Here is an 18,120-nt window from a genome sequence, read left to right on the forward strand (position 1 = left end):
CAAAGCACGAGTAAGACATCATCTAGTAAATAGGAAATACATCATTCACCATTTTCTAACATAATAAAAATCTGAAGGAAAAAAAAAGAATTTGAATTAATATATTTTGAGCCATATAATTGCTTAAATAAATGTGTATAGATACAGTTTGTCCTGCTGATTAGCAAAAAGTCCCAAATCGAGTATAAAGACCATGTTTAGTTGCAAATCAACATGTTTTAATAATTATATCAACCAATGAGAGTGATTCTTTCTTTAGGAATATAACTAAAAAGGCACAAATGTGAAAAAAGATTGAAATCAATTATTTAAATCAAGATTTCCTGCTTCCTGATTTAAATCACGATTAAAATCACTTTGCTTTAAATCAGTCCCTCCTAGTTTGTCGGAACTTTAGAGTTCCTTTAGAATATTTTATCTATGTGTTTTTGATATTTTGTGAAGATTTCATACTGCTTTGTTCTGGTGGATATTGAACTACTTTGTTAAACTGTTATTCTGTCATTTTAGGAGGTAACACAAACATTACTGGAAGACTTGCATATTTACCATGAGAATTATTTCACAGTTCTGAGATGTCTTCATGTTTTCACAACTTCCCTTCCAAAGTACCCTTTGGGCAAACAGGTGAAGTACTATCATTCCCTGGACCTCTTTTGTTTCATGGCTGACATCTTTACAAATTTGAAGTCCACTCCTTCCTTCCCTCTCCACTCCTCTTTTCCTCCATGCCCTTCCCACATGCAGTCAGATATTTTTATCTTTATTATGGACTGAGGGAACAGCACATCATTTCTTTAACAATGCCTGTAATACTGTGTTGTGAATAAACAGTAGAGGGCTGATAGGGAGAAGCAGATGCACAGAATAGCCAGTGCTTCTGTGATGTGTTTGACTTTTATGCATCTGGATTTCTCATAAGTAGTACAGACAATTTTCCATTCCTCCTACCATCAATCAACTAGTTGCCTAATGGTTAGATTTGGATGAGAATTAACATCCTTTTGGCAGGAACAACATAGCAGTGATGGGACAGTCATGGGTATTCTTAGTAGTTAGTTGTGTATTGACTTGTGTTAGAGCTCTGGTATGACCAAACTCAGTTTCTCATACCAAGCAGTTATTTTCCCCCACATTCTCCTATTAATGCTGCAGAACATTCCATGATGTGCATTTCCCCCATTGATTCTAGATGTATCAGATACATTTTTACTAGATGTGGATCTTAGCTGGAATTCACTCTGAACTTTCCTAATGTTTGGGAATGTGGAATGTTTGAATCAGAGGTTTTGATTCAAGTTCATTTCTAACCCCTGCATTCCCATCACCTGAATGGACCCTGTTAAAACGTAGCGCTGAGCAGCAAGCATATTCTTGCCACACGGAGGGCCTAGTCCCAAGATATGCTGAATGCTTTCACCTCAAATTGCAGTCAGTGAGAGTTGAGAGCATTCAGCTCCTCACAGGATCACTCTTTGAATGAGTCAGTCATTGTTTTGAAACGTGAATGTAAAACTAACCCATTACTTGTGTTGTAAAACATTGTATTCCCTTTATTCATATACTGGTTTATAGATCAGAGAGCTGCATTGTGCATGTTTGGGAAAGAGTGTGTGGGAAACAGAAGAATATGAGTCAGCTATTCAGTTACTAAGGTAATCTTTCTCCTTTCCATTTTCTTGTTTTGTGTTATCTTCCATCTGTTTCTCTAGAACTTTGCATTTAGAACTCCGCCGGACAAGGAGTTTTGCAATGGACTAGATTGATTGATAGCCAGTTTGGGTTACCTGAGGTTAATTGGTCACCTCCTGCGAGATAATAGGATTCTCAATGGAGATAATCGGGTTGGTTTTCTAGGGGAGGTGTTTGGGGGAGTGCTTAATACCCTTTGCTTAGATCTCTGATTTTACAATGCTTACAACACAATACAACAAAGATTACTCCAGTTTCACTACAGTTCCTCTGTTCAGTCCAATCTCTATCCATAGAGGTACAGTTAATACCTAATCACTTCCATCCATTAACCTGGTGAGCATTTGTCCTGCCTCGGTTACTTCATTACTAATTTTTATCAAGTGTGACTCTTTACACTTATATTAACTAGCTTAAATTTAAATTAAGAAGGGCAATATGAAGCTGCAACATTGGTGTGTTCTGTCGGACTAGATCCTGATATTCTGGTTTAGCAGTAAAAACTGTTTCATTTTTAAAACAGGTACTGGGGAAACTGCCATATGTCCAATTAATATATGCACTTTTGGATAAAAACAGTTTTTAGGGCTTGTCTACACTACTGCGTGGGGTCAATCTAAGATGTGCAACTTCAGCTACATGAATAGTGTAGCTGAAGTTGATATACTTAGATCTACTTACTGCGGTGTCTTCGCTGTGGTAAGTCGACAACTAACGCTCACTTGTTGATTCTGCTTGTGCTTCTCGTTCTGGTGGAATACTGGAGTCGATGGGAGAGCGCTTAGCGGTCGATTTATTGCATCGACCCCCGCTGGATCAATCGCTGCCTGCCGATTTTGCGGGTAGTGTAGACAAGCCCTTAGTCATGACCTTGCACTCTGACCAGGATAATATTTTTGATGGTTGGTCACTACACAATATTGGCCATCTCCACCAGAGGTCACCCTTTCTGTGGGAGCTTGGTCATCTTAACGAGGGATGACAACGCTGATGATTGGTTTCATAGTTGGTACCCTTCCTTTTGGCCACACAGCAGCATGTCTGCCACAAACACATTATACCTGCAGATGTACTGATGCCTTTTGTCAGAGCAGCTGGCAATTCATGGAACTTTCTAGGTTTGGGTGCCTTGAAGATAGACTACCAGAGGAGGTACATTTATTGAGTCCTTAGCTACCAATTGTCTTAAAATCCTCATCTGGATCAAACAGTGGCAACGAGACTGTAAAGAAGACATAAGGATTTTGATGTGATGCAATTTTTTTGTTAAATAACAAGTTGATCACCATATTTCTGATTTACCCCAATGACAATTTTTGACAAGAATTTAAACAATTAGCTTTTCTGCCTGGGTTTTAAAAAGATTTTGCACAATACCAGTTTTGCAGCTGCTCATCCTTGGCTAAATCTGTGACCTTTCCTAGTTCCAAGAACTGCAATGCGTTGCTGATGGTATTAATACATATTCACTGTATGCTAAACAAATAATATCCTTTCCCGTATACTGATACCTTTCCTGATCATTATTGTTTAATTGACTGATTAATTTTAATTTGAGTTTCATTATTAAACAGTCTAACTTTTTCATGCGTATTATCTACTATAAATCTTTCCTTGTTTGATCTTTTGTCCCTTGCAGCACTGGATTGACACCGTCCCTGTAATATAGAATGTCTCTCTTAACTTCTTCAATATCCACCTGATTCCAAATTGACATTCCATTTCCAAATAACCTTGACAGTTTTTATGACCCTCAAAGAATCAGTTCCTCCTTTTCCTCTAGGGATACATTACTGATGCTGGGCAATGATTTCTAAATTTGTAATATCCTGCACCCATCGTTGATTAGCAGTTATCTTATCCACAAAGAATAATGAAAAGAAAGAGGCCACTTTGGAGTCTTTCCAATAACTGAATTTACCCACGTGCTACTTAACAAATTTAACACAACAGGAACATACATAAAGTGAACCTGATTGATGAATATGTCTGCTCCAGGTGTAGCCACCTTCCCTCCCTCCCCCACTGATTTATTGATCAGGGGAAAGATCTATTTCCAGTTTACCTAAGGTGACATGTTTACATCCACTAGCCCATAGCTAAGGGTCACACTTTTGCCTATTGGGCCCTTTACAATTTGATAGGACTTGCTAGGAGTAGGCTCCCTTGATTGTGCTACTGGAGATGGGGAAATGATTTGACCACCAGGACCCCCTTCAGGTACATATCTATCTTGTACATGAACTGACACTTTGTGTAAGGCTAATGCAGTCCCATTACTCCAGGTTGTAAACTTAGTACTCTCCCACCGTTCATCTTGGTAGTTAGTCTTCCCGAATTCAGGTATAGTGTCGTCCGGGGGTCAGATCATACTGTTCCGAGGATGCCACCAGTGCAGCATCAGGTGTTCTTACAGCGGACTGCTGTTATCAGCTCCAGGCCACTGTTACTACGATGTTAGGGTTCACACTGTCAGGGGTTTTTACCTGAAAGTCCATTTTCTCCATTTCTACTTTATGGGAATCAAGTACTGGAGATTGAGAGTCTTCAGTCAGCTTGGCTGGATACTGTTCATTCTGCAGACCAGGTGCTCCAAAGGCCTGGGCTTGCATCAGATTAATTGTGAGGACATTAAAGCTGCTGCAAAGGACAAAACATTTTGCTGTGCGCTTTTTCCAACTTGGCCTCTGAGGATTTTGAATTGTTGGACACCTGCAAAGGAGAGGTCTTTTTTTCCTGGTACAACTTTAATTGATTAGCATGGTAAAACTTTATTTACTTTGTGTATATTAGTAGTTACTTGAATATTCTATACAGATAAATCAGCTTGTTAAGGTGATATGGTTTTAACCACCTGTGGTAGCAACCATGCTCCTGATATTTTATATGAAAAGAGCATGACTTGGTTACCAATTTTCCAATTCTATTAAAATAGGCCAATTCTAACCACTACATACCAATGCATCTTGCATATATGGTTGTGCAAGGATGGCAGGTATGTATCTATTTTAATTTTCTTCATTTGGGAGTCTCTGGTTTGCCATAGAAGGTGCTTAAAAAATATTATTTCTCTTCTGACCACCACCTTAAAAGGTGATTGGCCAGTTGAGGCAATGGAAGTGATTCTAAAAGCCATTAAGATTGTGGGAATTAAAACTTTCTAATTTGCTATTGGCATTTACCAACTTTTAATTTTGATAAATTGATCCTTCCCACAGTCCCTGAAAACTGTGGCTAAAGAAGGACAGGGTCTGTTCTACCAGAGCCTTAACCACTTTTCTGCCACTGCTGTCTGAAAAAGAAATCCACTACTACTAGCAAAAACTATTTTTTGGATAGGAAATAACCTTCCAAAATTACTTTTGTAGGGCTGCTAATTGGTTCCTTGCTGCCAAATTGTCTTACAGTAATTTTATTTTCCTTTTATAGGGCTTTAAATCAAGGACTAATTCTTTGACTTTTCGTAATTGAAAGAATTGGACGGGAGTGACAAGCTGGCTCACAAATGTGTTAACATCACAACTTGTTTACATTATGCCCCCTTGCACTTCTTTTTGGCTAATAAATTACCTTTATTGTTTTGGATGTACAAAGAGTCCATTTACAAAGACCTTTTACCTTGCAAACAAAGGGGTTTGGCGGGGCAAGAGGTGAAAACACTAATTTAAAATAAGAGTGCCATATTTGAGGAGGTGAACCCTCAAACCTGGTACACATATATCTATATCAACATAGCTGGCTACACACCCCAAACTCTGCTGCCAGAGCCATGACCACTGCCATAGCTCTAAGGAGGTATTAATGACTTAGATCACTAGGCCTTGCTGTTACAAATTACATTTTTGCAAAGTCAAAATGGCTGAGAATTTAAAAATTGAAAAGTAACAGATGGTGAACCTGGTGATATTCTGAACAAAAAGAGCTCTCAACCACACTTGTAGCTGTTTCCATTCTTTCACACTGACTCAACAGATAGTCTAGGCTTCAGGGTGACACACGGACAGGAGACTATCCTGGAATATTATTATATAGATACTTTTAGATTTAATTTGTATTTGATGTTTGATTTGATATCTTTAGAATGAAAATATTGAGACTAAGCAATCCTTAGTCATCTTTGTAAAATGCTGGGCTCTACAGATTATAAGTGCTGTATAAATACAAAGTGGTGGCTTTATATTAATTAAATACCTGAATCATTAACTTTGACTGTGTTTCAAGTTCGTTCTGGATCCCAGAACGTAATGAGTTTTGTGATGTTGAAATGCCAGGCGAGGCTATTCTGGTTTATGATTCACATACCTTGTTTGGCATCAGTCATGAACCCCTGTCAAGTTTTAAGTCCAAGTTCCCACTTCTAAATCAGATCCTAGAGGGAAAGCATAACAAAGGTACTTCCAGCTCTAGATGATGTCATAGACTGGGTACTCTCAAGAAACTATTCACCATCTATTCTAGGGGGGAATTTAAGGATATCTTCTTCTAGCTCAGTCAATACTTCAGCCCTTTTTAAATATTGAGTTTTGACTATAAAATCGAAACAGCCTTAGTTTATTCTTTAGGAAATCAACTTTACAAGAAAACTGGCAGCTTTAAATTACAAAACTTGGGGATTTCTTTTCTTTTCTTTTTTCAGATGAGTAGAAAATACAGTACTGAACATTATTCTAAGTACTTCAGCAAATGCTTTTCCTGTTTGCTTGTTATATTACATCATTAGCTATTTGATTCTGTTTTTCAGGATGTTGGCTAAAGATGAGTTGGTGGCCATACTTCAAAAATGTGCAGAGATTTTTATATCCTCTTCTGGAAAACAGTTTAGCAACACGGTAGAGAAACTGGAGGAGTTCCTGGCACGATTTCAAAATCTGGAAGGTGAGCATGTAACCTACTGCCAAATTGTTTGGCATCAATAATCTGCTATAAAATGGCCTCAGAGGATCTACATTCTGATTAAATTCACTGGCCCTGCTGATGTCTCATGATATTTTGAGATCAAACCTAAAAATTTCTCCACATAAGAATATCAATATGGCAAGCGTTTTTGACATGGAGTACATCTTCTCAAAAATGATTGATATGCAAAATAGGGATTGTTGATATTTGTATTACAGCTGACGAGGCCCATCATTTGTAAAATGGAAAAGTGGTGTGAAACAAAGAACTGGACAGATCAAAGGAAGTTGATGATAAATGACATCTGATATATATATTTTCTTGAGGTTTTCATCAAGTGCTTTACAGCTTTCAAAAACATTTCATGAATAAGTCAAAACTTGAAAAAAATAATAGTAGCAAACTCGTTTACACATACATCTGGGCTCATTACTATGCCAGCTAATAAAAATGTGCAAATTAAGTCACAGATCCAAATAAGAGATGGATTGTTCAGGTCAGAGTGGCCTGATTGCAGTGGTAATGGCCAGTGGCAACCTGTAGAGTTCAACAGTGAAGCCCAAGTCAAAAAGAGAGGTCCTATATTAACAGCCTCTTTGTAATCGCAGTACAGCGCATAGCCAATCTCAAGCATTCAAAAATTAGTGGCTTAAAATTTGAGATTTAAAAATATATATATATGTTAATACATTTGGACTTTTTGTTTTTTGTTTGCCTTTATTTTCAGACCCTTCAATACACTCTCTTCATGTTTTCAGGCTTTTGTCTGCAACTATGAGGGCTAGAAGCTTACTTCCTTATTTGTAGATTAAAGCTGACATTATCCCATAACAGTTGTCTTCAGGAAATGAGGCTTTAAGAAAGACTTCCAAGATCACAAGAGTAATGATAAAGTTGCAGGATTTGGCAACACTGAAAATAGGCAGCAGATCTACAGTCTTCCCTATGCTCATTAATGTACCTCCCCTGATTTTGACAAACGACTTCTAGGGTGAGGGGCCGTGTAGTCTCCATGCTTATTGAATCTTTGGCCTTTGTTGATACTGACAGAAAACTGTGATGATGGATTTTATGATGTTGACACCTGTCCACTAAAATTGGACTGCAACTACCAACTCATGTCATGTAATCCACCAAACAGCTATCAGACTTCACTACTGACTGAGCCAGACTTAAACCTGTGACCTACAGGTGACAACCGCATAAGCAATGCAACTAACCTAACAGTCTGTTGCTTTGAATATTATTAGTTGTTACTGTGATAGGAATTGTTTGTTTTAAAATGAATCAAAATTGAGACTTAACCCATCACTAGAGAATCAGGATTTTTTTTAAAGCAAAGTTGCTAATTATTGATACAATTATTGATATACAAACTACAGGGTTCTTAAAGCAAAATTCAGGCATAGGTTAAAATTAAGATAAAACTGGTCAGTCAAATGCTTCAGTATGTTCTATTTTTCACTTTGCTCTCACTTCAGTAAATCCAGGTTATGGAGTTTGGGAATGGCGGATGAGAATCTATTTTCTCTTTAAAAATTTTGCATGGGAAAAATGTAAATTTACAATGTGAGAAGTTTTAAAAGCTCATTAAGTGGCTGCTTCATTGAGATCAGTGGAGCTTTGCCAATTTATACCTGTTGAGGATATGGTCCAGAAGTTTTAAGTAAAATGTAAGCGAGGCATAGGCCTTGTGTTGGCCTTCTGCACAGGGCTGAATTTGCTGTTTTTGAATAACTGTTCACGATATAAATTACACAGTGAAGTGTTGTTGACCTTTGTTTGCCAGGGGAAAAAAGTAATAGCTAACTGGACTTGTGTCCTCATCTAACATGAGAGAATACCATTGACCCTGTCTCATTTTCGCTTGGGCCACCGAGTTTCTGAAGATATTAGAAAAAGTTTACCTTGTGTGTTGAACACTGGTTTTGTTTCAGTAGCAGAAACCAGTGAGGTACAAGATGTGTCTGTGTCATCACAAAAGGAACTCCAGAAGACGACAGACCTCTATCACCTTCAGAAGGTCAGGCCAGTTTACTTTCTACAAATTTGTTTCAAGATTTATTTTTTTCGAGCTGTTAATTATTCTTGGTTAGATCTGCCCTGCACACAGTAGTTATGAGCAAATCATGTTCTGTGAGTGACTTGAAAATTTAATATCCTGCCCAACCTAAATGTCAGATAAGAAGCCACAGGCTTGAAGAATTTCCGTGACTCCTGCCTTTCTGACTAAGCATACTGGCCTTGATTTAAAAAGCCTGCAGCACCACAGTCCCATGCATATTTAACTTACATTGGCATGTGTTGACATTCCTCCGGTAAGTAGATTTCCCCACACAAAGAATAAATCACTTTATACACTTTTCTACTCCACCTCCTTCCCCCACCTATCAATCAATTCTGATCCTAACCCTCTACCTCTTTGTAGAGCTTCCTTGCAGATGCCCCTGTTGCCTTCTTTAATATGCAGAGAGCTTCAGCCTCCAGGTTTCTTCTCCTACATCTGGATTGTCTGCTCCCAGTTCTACCCTTTTCTTCTTAGAGGAAAAGCAGCAAGGGTTTCTCATTTCCTTTCACCTCATTCTTAAAAAAAAAAAGTTAGTAGCATCTGATTGGCTCTGCCTACCTCTTCTCTCCCTCCCCCCCATAAAAGCAGCACTGCAAGGAAGAAGCCAGAAGCTCTCCAACCTTACTCTGACTAAAATTTCTAGTTGCCCTAGGCAAGCTGGTTTTTCAAGCCTGGTAGCAGACTATGAAAACAGGGTATGTATGAAGTGCAACTATGGAGTGTTCTAATGCTTAATTCAACATCTCTCTACACCGTTATTTTATTGTAGCTAAATTGACAGCAAGTGATACATCAATACCTATTTCAGCACTAAAAGTGCTTTTATTTATATATTTAACTGCACATGTTGAGTCAGACTTCATTGCATCTGACAAATTCATATAATAATGCCAGTTAGCATTTTGGTAGCACCTTGCATCATGCATCTGAGAACTTTACAGACTTTTAATCTGCACATCCTCCCTGTGACATAGGTTCATATTATTATCCTCATTTTGTGAATGTGGAAACTGAGGCTCTGGAAGGCTAAGTGACTTATTCAAAGTTGCATAGCAAATCAGAAGCAGAGCTGGGGTGAAAATCCAAATTCCCTGTGTCTCTGTCCCTGGCTCCCACCAAGAGACAACTCTCTCTTTCCTTTTGTAACACCATAATGTATGTTAATTTTAGGAATGGAGAAAAAGCAATCTGAAATTTTCTTGTCCTAGCCTCAGGACGCTAATGTCAGGATTAGTGTTAACTCTGTCTTAGTAAAACACTCTCACAATGAAAACATTTATTTCCATTCTTAAGCAGGCAGATACTTGTATGCCTTCTGTAAGATAGTGAACACAGTATTGTCAGTCTAACTTTATTTCCATTTAGATTAGTATGCGTTACCTAGGAGAGCCATGGCAATCGTTTTTCATGTCTTGATTTGTAAAATGCAATAATCCTGTCAGCATCACTTTAGATGAATGGCTTTGCCATCCAAAGTGAGTGGGCTGTACATTTTCTGTCTTTTATAGACTTTGCTGGCCTTGAAAGAATCAAAAAGATCTAAGAAACTAACCAAGTTTGAAATGCTCCGGTTCGAAGTTGTTGACTTTATAGACAGCCTGGTAAGGTGAGCTTTCCTGTTCTTTGGACCCTTTAATAGTTGATACAGTATCATAAAATACCATAGAAAATATATATACATGCGCGCACACACAGAACAACAGTTTACCAAACAGTTCAGGCTTGGGAGAAACAGCTATAGTCCTGCAATATGAGACATGTCCCCTGCACTCTTTTTTTATTTCCATGAAATGTTGCTGTTGGGTGCCCTTGTAGCCATCTATGTCAGGATGAGGGCTCTGAAAATGCCTCTTTTCCATAGAATGCTGTAAGGCGTCTGAAACATAAATTGCGCAACTCATTCCTGCTGCTGCAGAAGATGAAGAAAAATATGGCATTTGACAAGAAAAGGTCAAAATGGCACACACCATAATCAGTATTGGTCTATCCATTATTTCTTTTCCGCATTGTATAGCTGGGGTTGTGATTCCCATTTCTATTTTGGCTAATGCAAGGCATGACAGATGGGCTTATGGAGACAGTTCCAGGCATAAGCATCCACAAGGAAGAAAGTGTGGAGACAAGGGTTGGAGAAGGCTATGAAGGCAACTATTAGTTGTGCATGTTCAATAGAGGGAAGGATCAAAAGTGTGGAGCAAAAAGGGACTAGGACAGAAGTTGGCAGGAGCTAAATTGTGCAGAGCTACATAAGCCGAGACAAGAAGCTTGATTTTGAAAACAAAGGTGAGAGCAAGCCAGTGAAGGGATTTAAAGATTGAATGGGTGGTGTAGGAGTAATGAGCAAGGCAGATGACTGGTGTCAGCATTCTGAGTATTGCCTGCATTGTTGGGTGAATTTGCCTCAGGTGTAGGTAGGATTCTAGTTAAGAAATGTTTGAAGTGGGAAGCTGAGTTGATGATTCCTAAAATTCTCATTTTATTTGACGTTGTTTCCAGGTATTGGCGGTATCTTATTTTTCAGAGATTTTCTGCCCAGGCCTGTTGTGAAATGCACGTTCTTGCTATCTCTGTGAAAGCTTAGTTTTCAGTGGGGTTTCGTAGTGTCCCTTCAGTAGAAGAGCTGTCTTCTTCATACATCCCATGTTGTTCTTTTAGAAGTTACCTTGCTCCTGCAGAGATGCAGACCCTGAACGAGGTGGTGTATTTCAACACAGCTAACACCCTCCGTGAGCACTTGAATGCTGCCCCACGGATTGCTCTTCACACAGCTCTGAACAACCCCTATTGCTACCTGAAAGTAAGAAATGGACAACAACTGTGTGACTTGTTCATAGTTCTGTGTGTAATTCATGCATGGTCTGTGTGAGGCTAATGTGTGTATTTTAATTTTGCTATTTCATAACATTTGGGACACGGTAGGGTCTGTCACAAGGAACTAGCAGGTGGCTCTTTATGAAGCAGCTGGGGAACTGGCTGACAGCCAGAGAATCTGCCTGATTCAGGCAAAAGCTGATGCTGCTTCATTAAGAGTTTTGGATGGGAAGGCAACTTCCAGAGCGTCATTTTTAACTGCCTTCTCTACAGAGATAAGCAGAAAGACTTTCTCACCCTCCACTTTGACTGGGTGACCCTGTGTCTTTGAATAGAGAGTCCTGTAGTTACCAAATCTGGTCCCATAGGCCCTGTTCATATTACAAAAATAGTGTTTTGTCCTGTGTCTTTGTAAACTCATGTAGATTGACTGTCTGATGGAGCTGGAGGTCAGCTGAGCCGCTGAAATTGAGGACAGACTGGCTGTATACAAAAGTATCTAAAAGACTCCCTCCTCCTCATGCCTATAACACAGTGATGCCCTGCCCCTTCTTGTTCCAGACCTTCAGTGATCCACGCACCACCTCCCCATGAGCTCTTGAACAAAACCAGCCCCCCTGCACATAGTCAAAGCCACAGGGTGGCAGGGAAGGAGAAGGGGTGGGTGGGAGTGAGGCTCCTTGGCTGAGGAGAGGCAGGTGTTGGCATTCTTTTCTCTTTCCCACTCACATGCACAGTTCCCTGATGCCCATCCAAACCATCCCTGTGTCCCAGTTTTTTCCCTTTAAAAATGTGGTCATTTTTCCACATAATGAGATTATTGCAGTTCATGGATGTTTGCATGCTTGCTGCCTGAGTCAAACCCAGTACCTGATGAGCAGGAACCAAACCGAATAAGTGTTTGCTTGAATTCTGTGATCCAGTCTGTGTTGGTTTTGTTTGTGTGTGTGCTTATTTATCTGACCCTGACCCTTTACAGTTTTATCTGATTATAAAAACACAGAAGACTTAGATTAAGAGAGCCAGCTAAATCCAGTTTCTAATGTGCTTAATGAATATTCTCTTATTTGAATATACAGAAATGTAAAAGACCTAGATCTCTATCTTTACACATTTGTTCTTTGCATTTTTGATGTTTGTTGGGTATCTAACTCCGTGCCTAGTAGAAGTACTGGCTGTGGCAGTGTATTACTACTATTTTAATCTGTTTGAATTGAAGATATAATTTCCCCATCAGTGTCTATACATTCTGCAGAGTTTGTACTTTTCACCAGAGCAAAAGTTCTCTGATAAAGATCTTGCTATCCAGAGCTATTCCTATCAAAAAGGTGCAGGCAGGAAAGAATTTGCCACTGTAAAGTACCAGCAAGTGTTTAATGATATGATGCCATTTCTCATGGGACTCTAACCCAACTTTTACCTCAGCAAAATGTGAACTGGGTTGGTATTTAGCTTGACAGAAATGTGTACAAAAGAATTGTAATTCTTCGAGTGCTTGCTCATGTCCATTCCATTGTAGGTGTGTGTGCTTGCCACATGCACTGGTGCCGGAAGTTTTTCCCTCAGTGGTATTTGTAGGGGACCGGCTCTGGCGCCTTCTGGAGTGGCATGCGTATGCACCGGTATAAGGGGTGACGCCAGCTCCCCGCAACCCTCAGTTCCTTCTTACTGCCAGTGACCGTACTGGAATGTCGTCTTACCTCGGCAGGCTTGCTCCTCTCAACTAGTTGTGAACTTTCTGTATATAGTTTTTAGAAATTTGTTAGTTTTATAGTTCCCTTAGTGTTAGGGTTGCCAACCTTCCAGGATTGTCCTGGAGTATCAAGAATTTAAAGATTAATCTTTAATTAAAGATTGTCATCTGATGAAACCTCCAGGAATACGTCCAATCAACGTTGGCAACCCTACTTAGTGTAGATTTCGTTTTAGTCCTGAATGGGACTTAGCCTAGGGACGGGGCATGTCCCAGTCCCCAGGCTTCAAACCTTGTGACTGTTGCAAGAAACCCAGGCCGGTCAGTGATGCCCATAGAAGCTGTTTGAATTGCTTAGGGGAAATCCACGTTAGCAATAAGACTCACACAAGCATGAGACAAGTGTCTCACAAGCAAGCGCTTCAGATCGCGGACCAACAAGGAGCAAGACATTCATCTTCGAGTGCTCCTTATGGAGTCGGCCCTTACACCGGCCTCAGAGCTGACCAGGTCGGACTCTGCTCCTAGCATTGCAGCCTCAGTGCAGAGCATTCCGCCGGCACCGGCCTCAGACCAGCACCAATGTCCATCTCCAGTACCAGCTAAAAAGCAAAGAGAGGCTGGGAGGGGATGTTCTCCTATGTCCCATAAAGGGAAGGACAGGGTCGGCAGAGAGCAAAGGCACGCGAGGGGCAGCTCTTCCCCTCTAGACAGAGGTTGGGCTCTGACTCCCACTGAGTGGTCAAACCCACTCCAAGACCCACCTGCTACCCAGGGGAGCATCAGAGGCACTCAGCACCTGGTGGTGCCGTCCACACTGCCTTGGAGTTGCCTCATTTGAGGGATACACCTGCCTTGGGACCTTTCCAATGGTCCCCAGGAGTGCAGCATCGCTCCTTGCCACAGAAGATGTCCCATCAGCTCTCACCTAGCAGCACCACCAGCCCACGGACGCAAGTTGGCTTGCCTGCCAGAGTTCCCGGTGTTGTTCCTCAGAAACCAAGCAGAGTTCCTCGGGCTCGAGGCGGCAATCACCAGTGGGCTGGCGCAGAGGCGCGGCACCAGTCCCCAGAGCCCTGGTGCGGGGAGCGCCCGAGCCACTCTCCCAGCTCATGGCACTGCTCCAGAGGGTTGAGACATCTGTCCTCAAAGCCCCATCGCTGGACCACCGGAACAGGTCACTGCAAGCACATCAGTGGACTCTGACACATCGGTCTACCCACTCCCATTCCTGCTTCTGCTCAACAGAACAGCACTCGCAAAGCATAAGGTGTCAATCACCAGGGTGCCGTTGCCTATCTACCGAACACCGTCACTGGGATTGTGGCACCAAGCGCCATGGTCCTCATACAGATTCTCAGTGGCAATCCGAGGCCAGAGTCGATGGGATCGAGGTAGACAAGCAGCCTTGGCACTGTTCTGGTCCCCAGGCAAGTATCCCCCTCCTCAGGTTTCGACAGCAAGGAGGAAAGCCTGCTCACTGGCCAGGGCCACCCATCAGGGGCACCAGCATTCCCCACTGGGCCACAAGTGGCAACGTGGCTCCAGGGTCAGTGGCCTGCCCCTTGGCAACTCTGGAATCCCAGGGGATTTCCCCAACCATTGCAGGTGCATAGGTCAGCCTTGGGGGCATCTGACAAATGGTTGGCGACAGTCTCCCACCCACCCCCTGACTCGGATGTGGAGTCAGAGTGGGCTCCCCAGGTTCAGCCAGCCTTGACTGACGCCCCCAAGGCAGAAGCGGTAGAGTTGGTTGACCCGCCTGTACCTGCCTCCTTGTCCTCGCATGATGAGGTGATAGTGGGGCCCCCTCACCCGGTTCCCCAGGACCATGCCAAGGCTCACCAGGAGCATATGCACCCTGCTCCAGAGGGCGTCAGAGCCAGTCCCATACAGATACCACTGAGGGAAAAACTTCCAGCACAGGTGTATGGGGCAAGTACGAACACCTACAATGGAATGGACATGAGCAATATATCTTGAAGAAAAACAGTTACAAAAAGGTAACTGTCTTTTTTGTACTGATGGATTTCTTGGAAACCCAGCTACTGGCAATTCAAAATACCACAGCTAGGAACTGCTTGGCCTTGTGTCAGTGCGATATGGGGAATCTGAGCCCAAAATATCCCTGGGGCTTAGAGAATCATGGAGGCATCATATTTGATCTTGCAGGGAGGGTGAGTTCCATACAGAACTTGAGTAATAATCCCACCAAGATGTTTGGAGCAGCAAAAAAACAAAGTGTGAGCACTTTTTGGGAGGGAGGGATACTTTGACACAAGGCCCTTGATAAAGGGAATAAATAGAGATCCTGAAAAACTTATTTTTCCTCCATCTGCTCCCCTCAAAAAAGAGCACAGCCAGGTTTTTAACTTGTTCCTGAGTATCTGTTTATGCTCCTTACTTGGAAGCAGCAGTAGTTGCCAATTAAATGTAATGTTGGTGTTTAAGGTCTTCCTTTTCATTAATGATTGCGTTCTAAAACAACTTCCTGCTTACCAGTCTTAGTGTGTAGTTATTTCCTGGCAGAGACAGATTATCTGCTGTTACCTCAGGAAGCTGAGGTTTCCATGAGCACTGCTGCAGCTCCCTCAAGGCATGCTATAAAGACCTGGCCTTAAGATCTTAAGCAAGCTGTCATTCTCCAAACTCCGGCATAGACCATGCATTGCTGATCAATAGTATTCTCCCTTGATTAGTTCCTTTTTTCCTATGTTCAGTCCAAATGCCCGCACTATATAAGTTGGGCCTTGCCCTGTTTTATACAGCTGTTTGATTTCAAACCAAATCAAAGTGATCTTACTGGTTTGTAAAATGGTAGCATAGGGAATGAATTACATTATTTTCATGAATTGCTGACTGGCTCACCAATGATACAGTACAATTTATCAATCTAGACATCAACTGCATTAGTTAATAGTCACACTATTTAGACTGAAACCATCTGTACTGAACTGTCAGGTAAACTGACATCGTACCTAATCCCTTCAATTTCTGTCATCTTTGCATAGTGTAATTGAATCTGAAAATCTGTTAGACTGAATTTCTGAAAGCTCTAAGGGAACTTCCCATAGGCACTGGGATTGCTGAACCCAGTCGTGAAGCTAAAGCTCATAAACTGGAAGAATCAGTTGTAAAAGGGAAATTTAGAAATTTAATAAACAGGAAATGAAGGTAATTCCTTGCCTGGTCTTTCCCTCTGTATTGAAAGACCTTTGCTTATGGTGGTGTCCTTGTTCGGCATTTTTTAAACTTATTTTCTAACTGACCTATTATGCAACCAAATGTTGAAGTATGGGTTTTAGCCCCATTATTAGCAGCTGATAGAAGCAGAATCAACGGTGTTGTTCACACTGGGAGCTCCTGACCTGTCAGTGTGGATAAAGTACTATCAATAAACATGTGAGCTGATGTCAGAGTGCTATGGATTGCAACAATACCATAGAGGATTTTTTTTTTTTTTTAGACAAGGTCCTTTTTTAACTTCATAGTCAACTAATTAAAGCGTTGTCAGTTTGGATTTCCTGACATGTGGAATGGTTTCTGAAAATCAGACTTCAGCTTTGCAGGTACTGGTTTTCAAACCGGAGAGAAGTGATGGTTTATACCAGTGGTCCCCATCCTTTTTGTGGCCAGTAGCACATTCATGTTTTCAGAAAAGTGTGGCGGGCACCAACAATTTTTCAAGCCTTATTTTGTATTTGTACATTAAATAATACAAAAAAATCATATTTAATATTACATAATATATGAATCCATAAGATAAAAAGGGTAATTTTACATGTAAAAGGTATTAATTAAATTATTTGGCAATATATCACCTTACCATGTGAATTTTCTCTTTTTTATCTTCCTGTAAGAAAAATTAAGGAGTTGTTACAAAATATCATAAACAGTTTTCATCTTATTTATTTTTAAAAAGTAAAACATTGTTTTATATTTATTATATTTTTTATTGTTATATATTCTGATATATTTATTATTCTTACTTTAACATAGAATGAAACCTGCAGCCCTGGAGTTCTCTGTCCCCAGCAGGCGCGGAGCTGCAGCTTTGCTCCCCTGCTGGGCACTACGCGGGCGCACATAAATGCCCTGGCGGGCACCACGTTGGGGATCATTGGTTTATACACATTGAAGATAAATCTATAAGAAAAACAAGTAAACTTGTTAATGTATGCAGACAGATTTATGCGTATATTCCTTCCCTCCCTGAGGGCAAAAAGCACTCTGACATCTATTTATTTGATAATGAGGACAGAGATGAAGTGCTAATCAATTTCTTACCTGATCTATAGAATTAAGTATTCCTTACTCTGGTGTACAAAATGGAACAAGCAAGAGAGAAGGGGAATAAACTTAATAAAATACCTGCTATGGGTGCTCCACTGTAGGTGTGCTTGTGTCCCTGAGCTGCTGATCAGAGAACTTTTATAGCAGTGTCCATTATGCCCACACACGTGCTATCCTTGTGCCCTGTCACAAGACTAGCCAGTGTGCGCAGGCTAACCCCCCTCAGTTCCTTCTCAACTGCTGCAGCTAGACACAGAGCTATTGGCCGTCCATTACGACCATTATCTTCCCTTACATTTCTATAGCTAGTCTCCTCAGTCACAGCTGTAGTTTTCTTCTTTTCTATTTTCTTCCTAAAGGGGGGAGGGGGTCATTTTTTCCCCTTTTTCTTTCACTGGGGACCGTTCCCCCAACAGGATAATGGTTGGTTTAGCGGACTTCACGAAGTGCCTCTCATGCAAAGAGGCTGTCCCCATAGCAGACGAGCACTGCTGGTGCATACGCTATCTTGGGGAAGGCTACATTCCACAGAAGTATGGTCTCTGCCAGCAACTAAGCCCAGGCCTTCTTGTAAGGACAGGGAGTTGAGACCAGAAGATCATCTTCATAGAGGCAGCCCTGGACCCCCACCAAGAGTCCCCTGGCATACGTGATTCTTTCCCACAAC

General features: G+C 41.2%; 1 protein-coding gene across 4 annotated transcripts in view; it reads left to right on the forward strand.

The window, feature by feature from the left end:
- ORC3 (origin recognition complex subunit 3) overlaps window positions 1-18,120 on the forward strand; it is a 69,431-nt gene that overhangs the window by 43,224 nt on the left and 8,087 nt on the right. Inside the window, exons 12-17 of one of the 4 annotated variants that reach the window (XM_032771840.1) lie at window positions 511-627; window positions 1,576-1,655; window positions 6,434-6,567; window positions 8,526-8,611; window positions 10,165-10,262; window positions 11,312-11,453. In XM_032771840.1, coding sequence (XP_032627731.1) covers window positions 511-627; window positions 1,576-1,655; window positions 6,434-6,567; window positions 8,526-8,611; window positions 10,165-10,262; window positions 11,312-11,453 — 657 coding nt within the window. Of the gene's footprint in view, window positions 1-510; window positions 628-1,575; window positions 1,656-6,433; window positions 6,568-8,525; window positions 8,612-10,164; window positions 10,263-11,311; window positions 11,454-18,120 lie in introns of those variants that run through there. The other 3 variants (XM_032771841.1, XM_032771843.1, XM_075063831.1) reach the window with 3 other exon arrangements.

This window comes from Chelonoidis abingdonii, chromosome 3 (assembly GCF_003597395.2).
Source record: "Chelonoidis abingdonii isolate Lonesome George chromosome 3, CheloAbing_2.0, whole genome shotgun sequence".
NCBI classification, from domain to species: domain Eukaryota; kingdom Metazoa; phylum Chordata; order Testudines; family Testudinidae; genus Chelonoidis; species Chelonoidis abingdonii.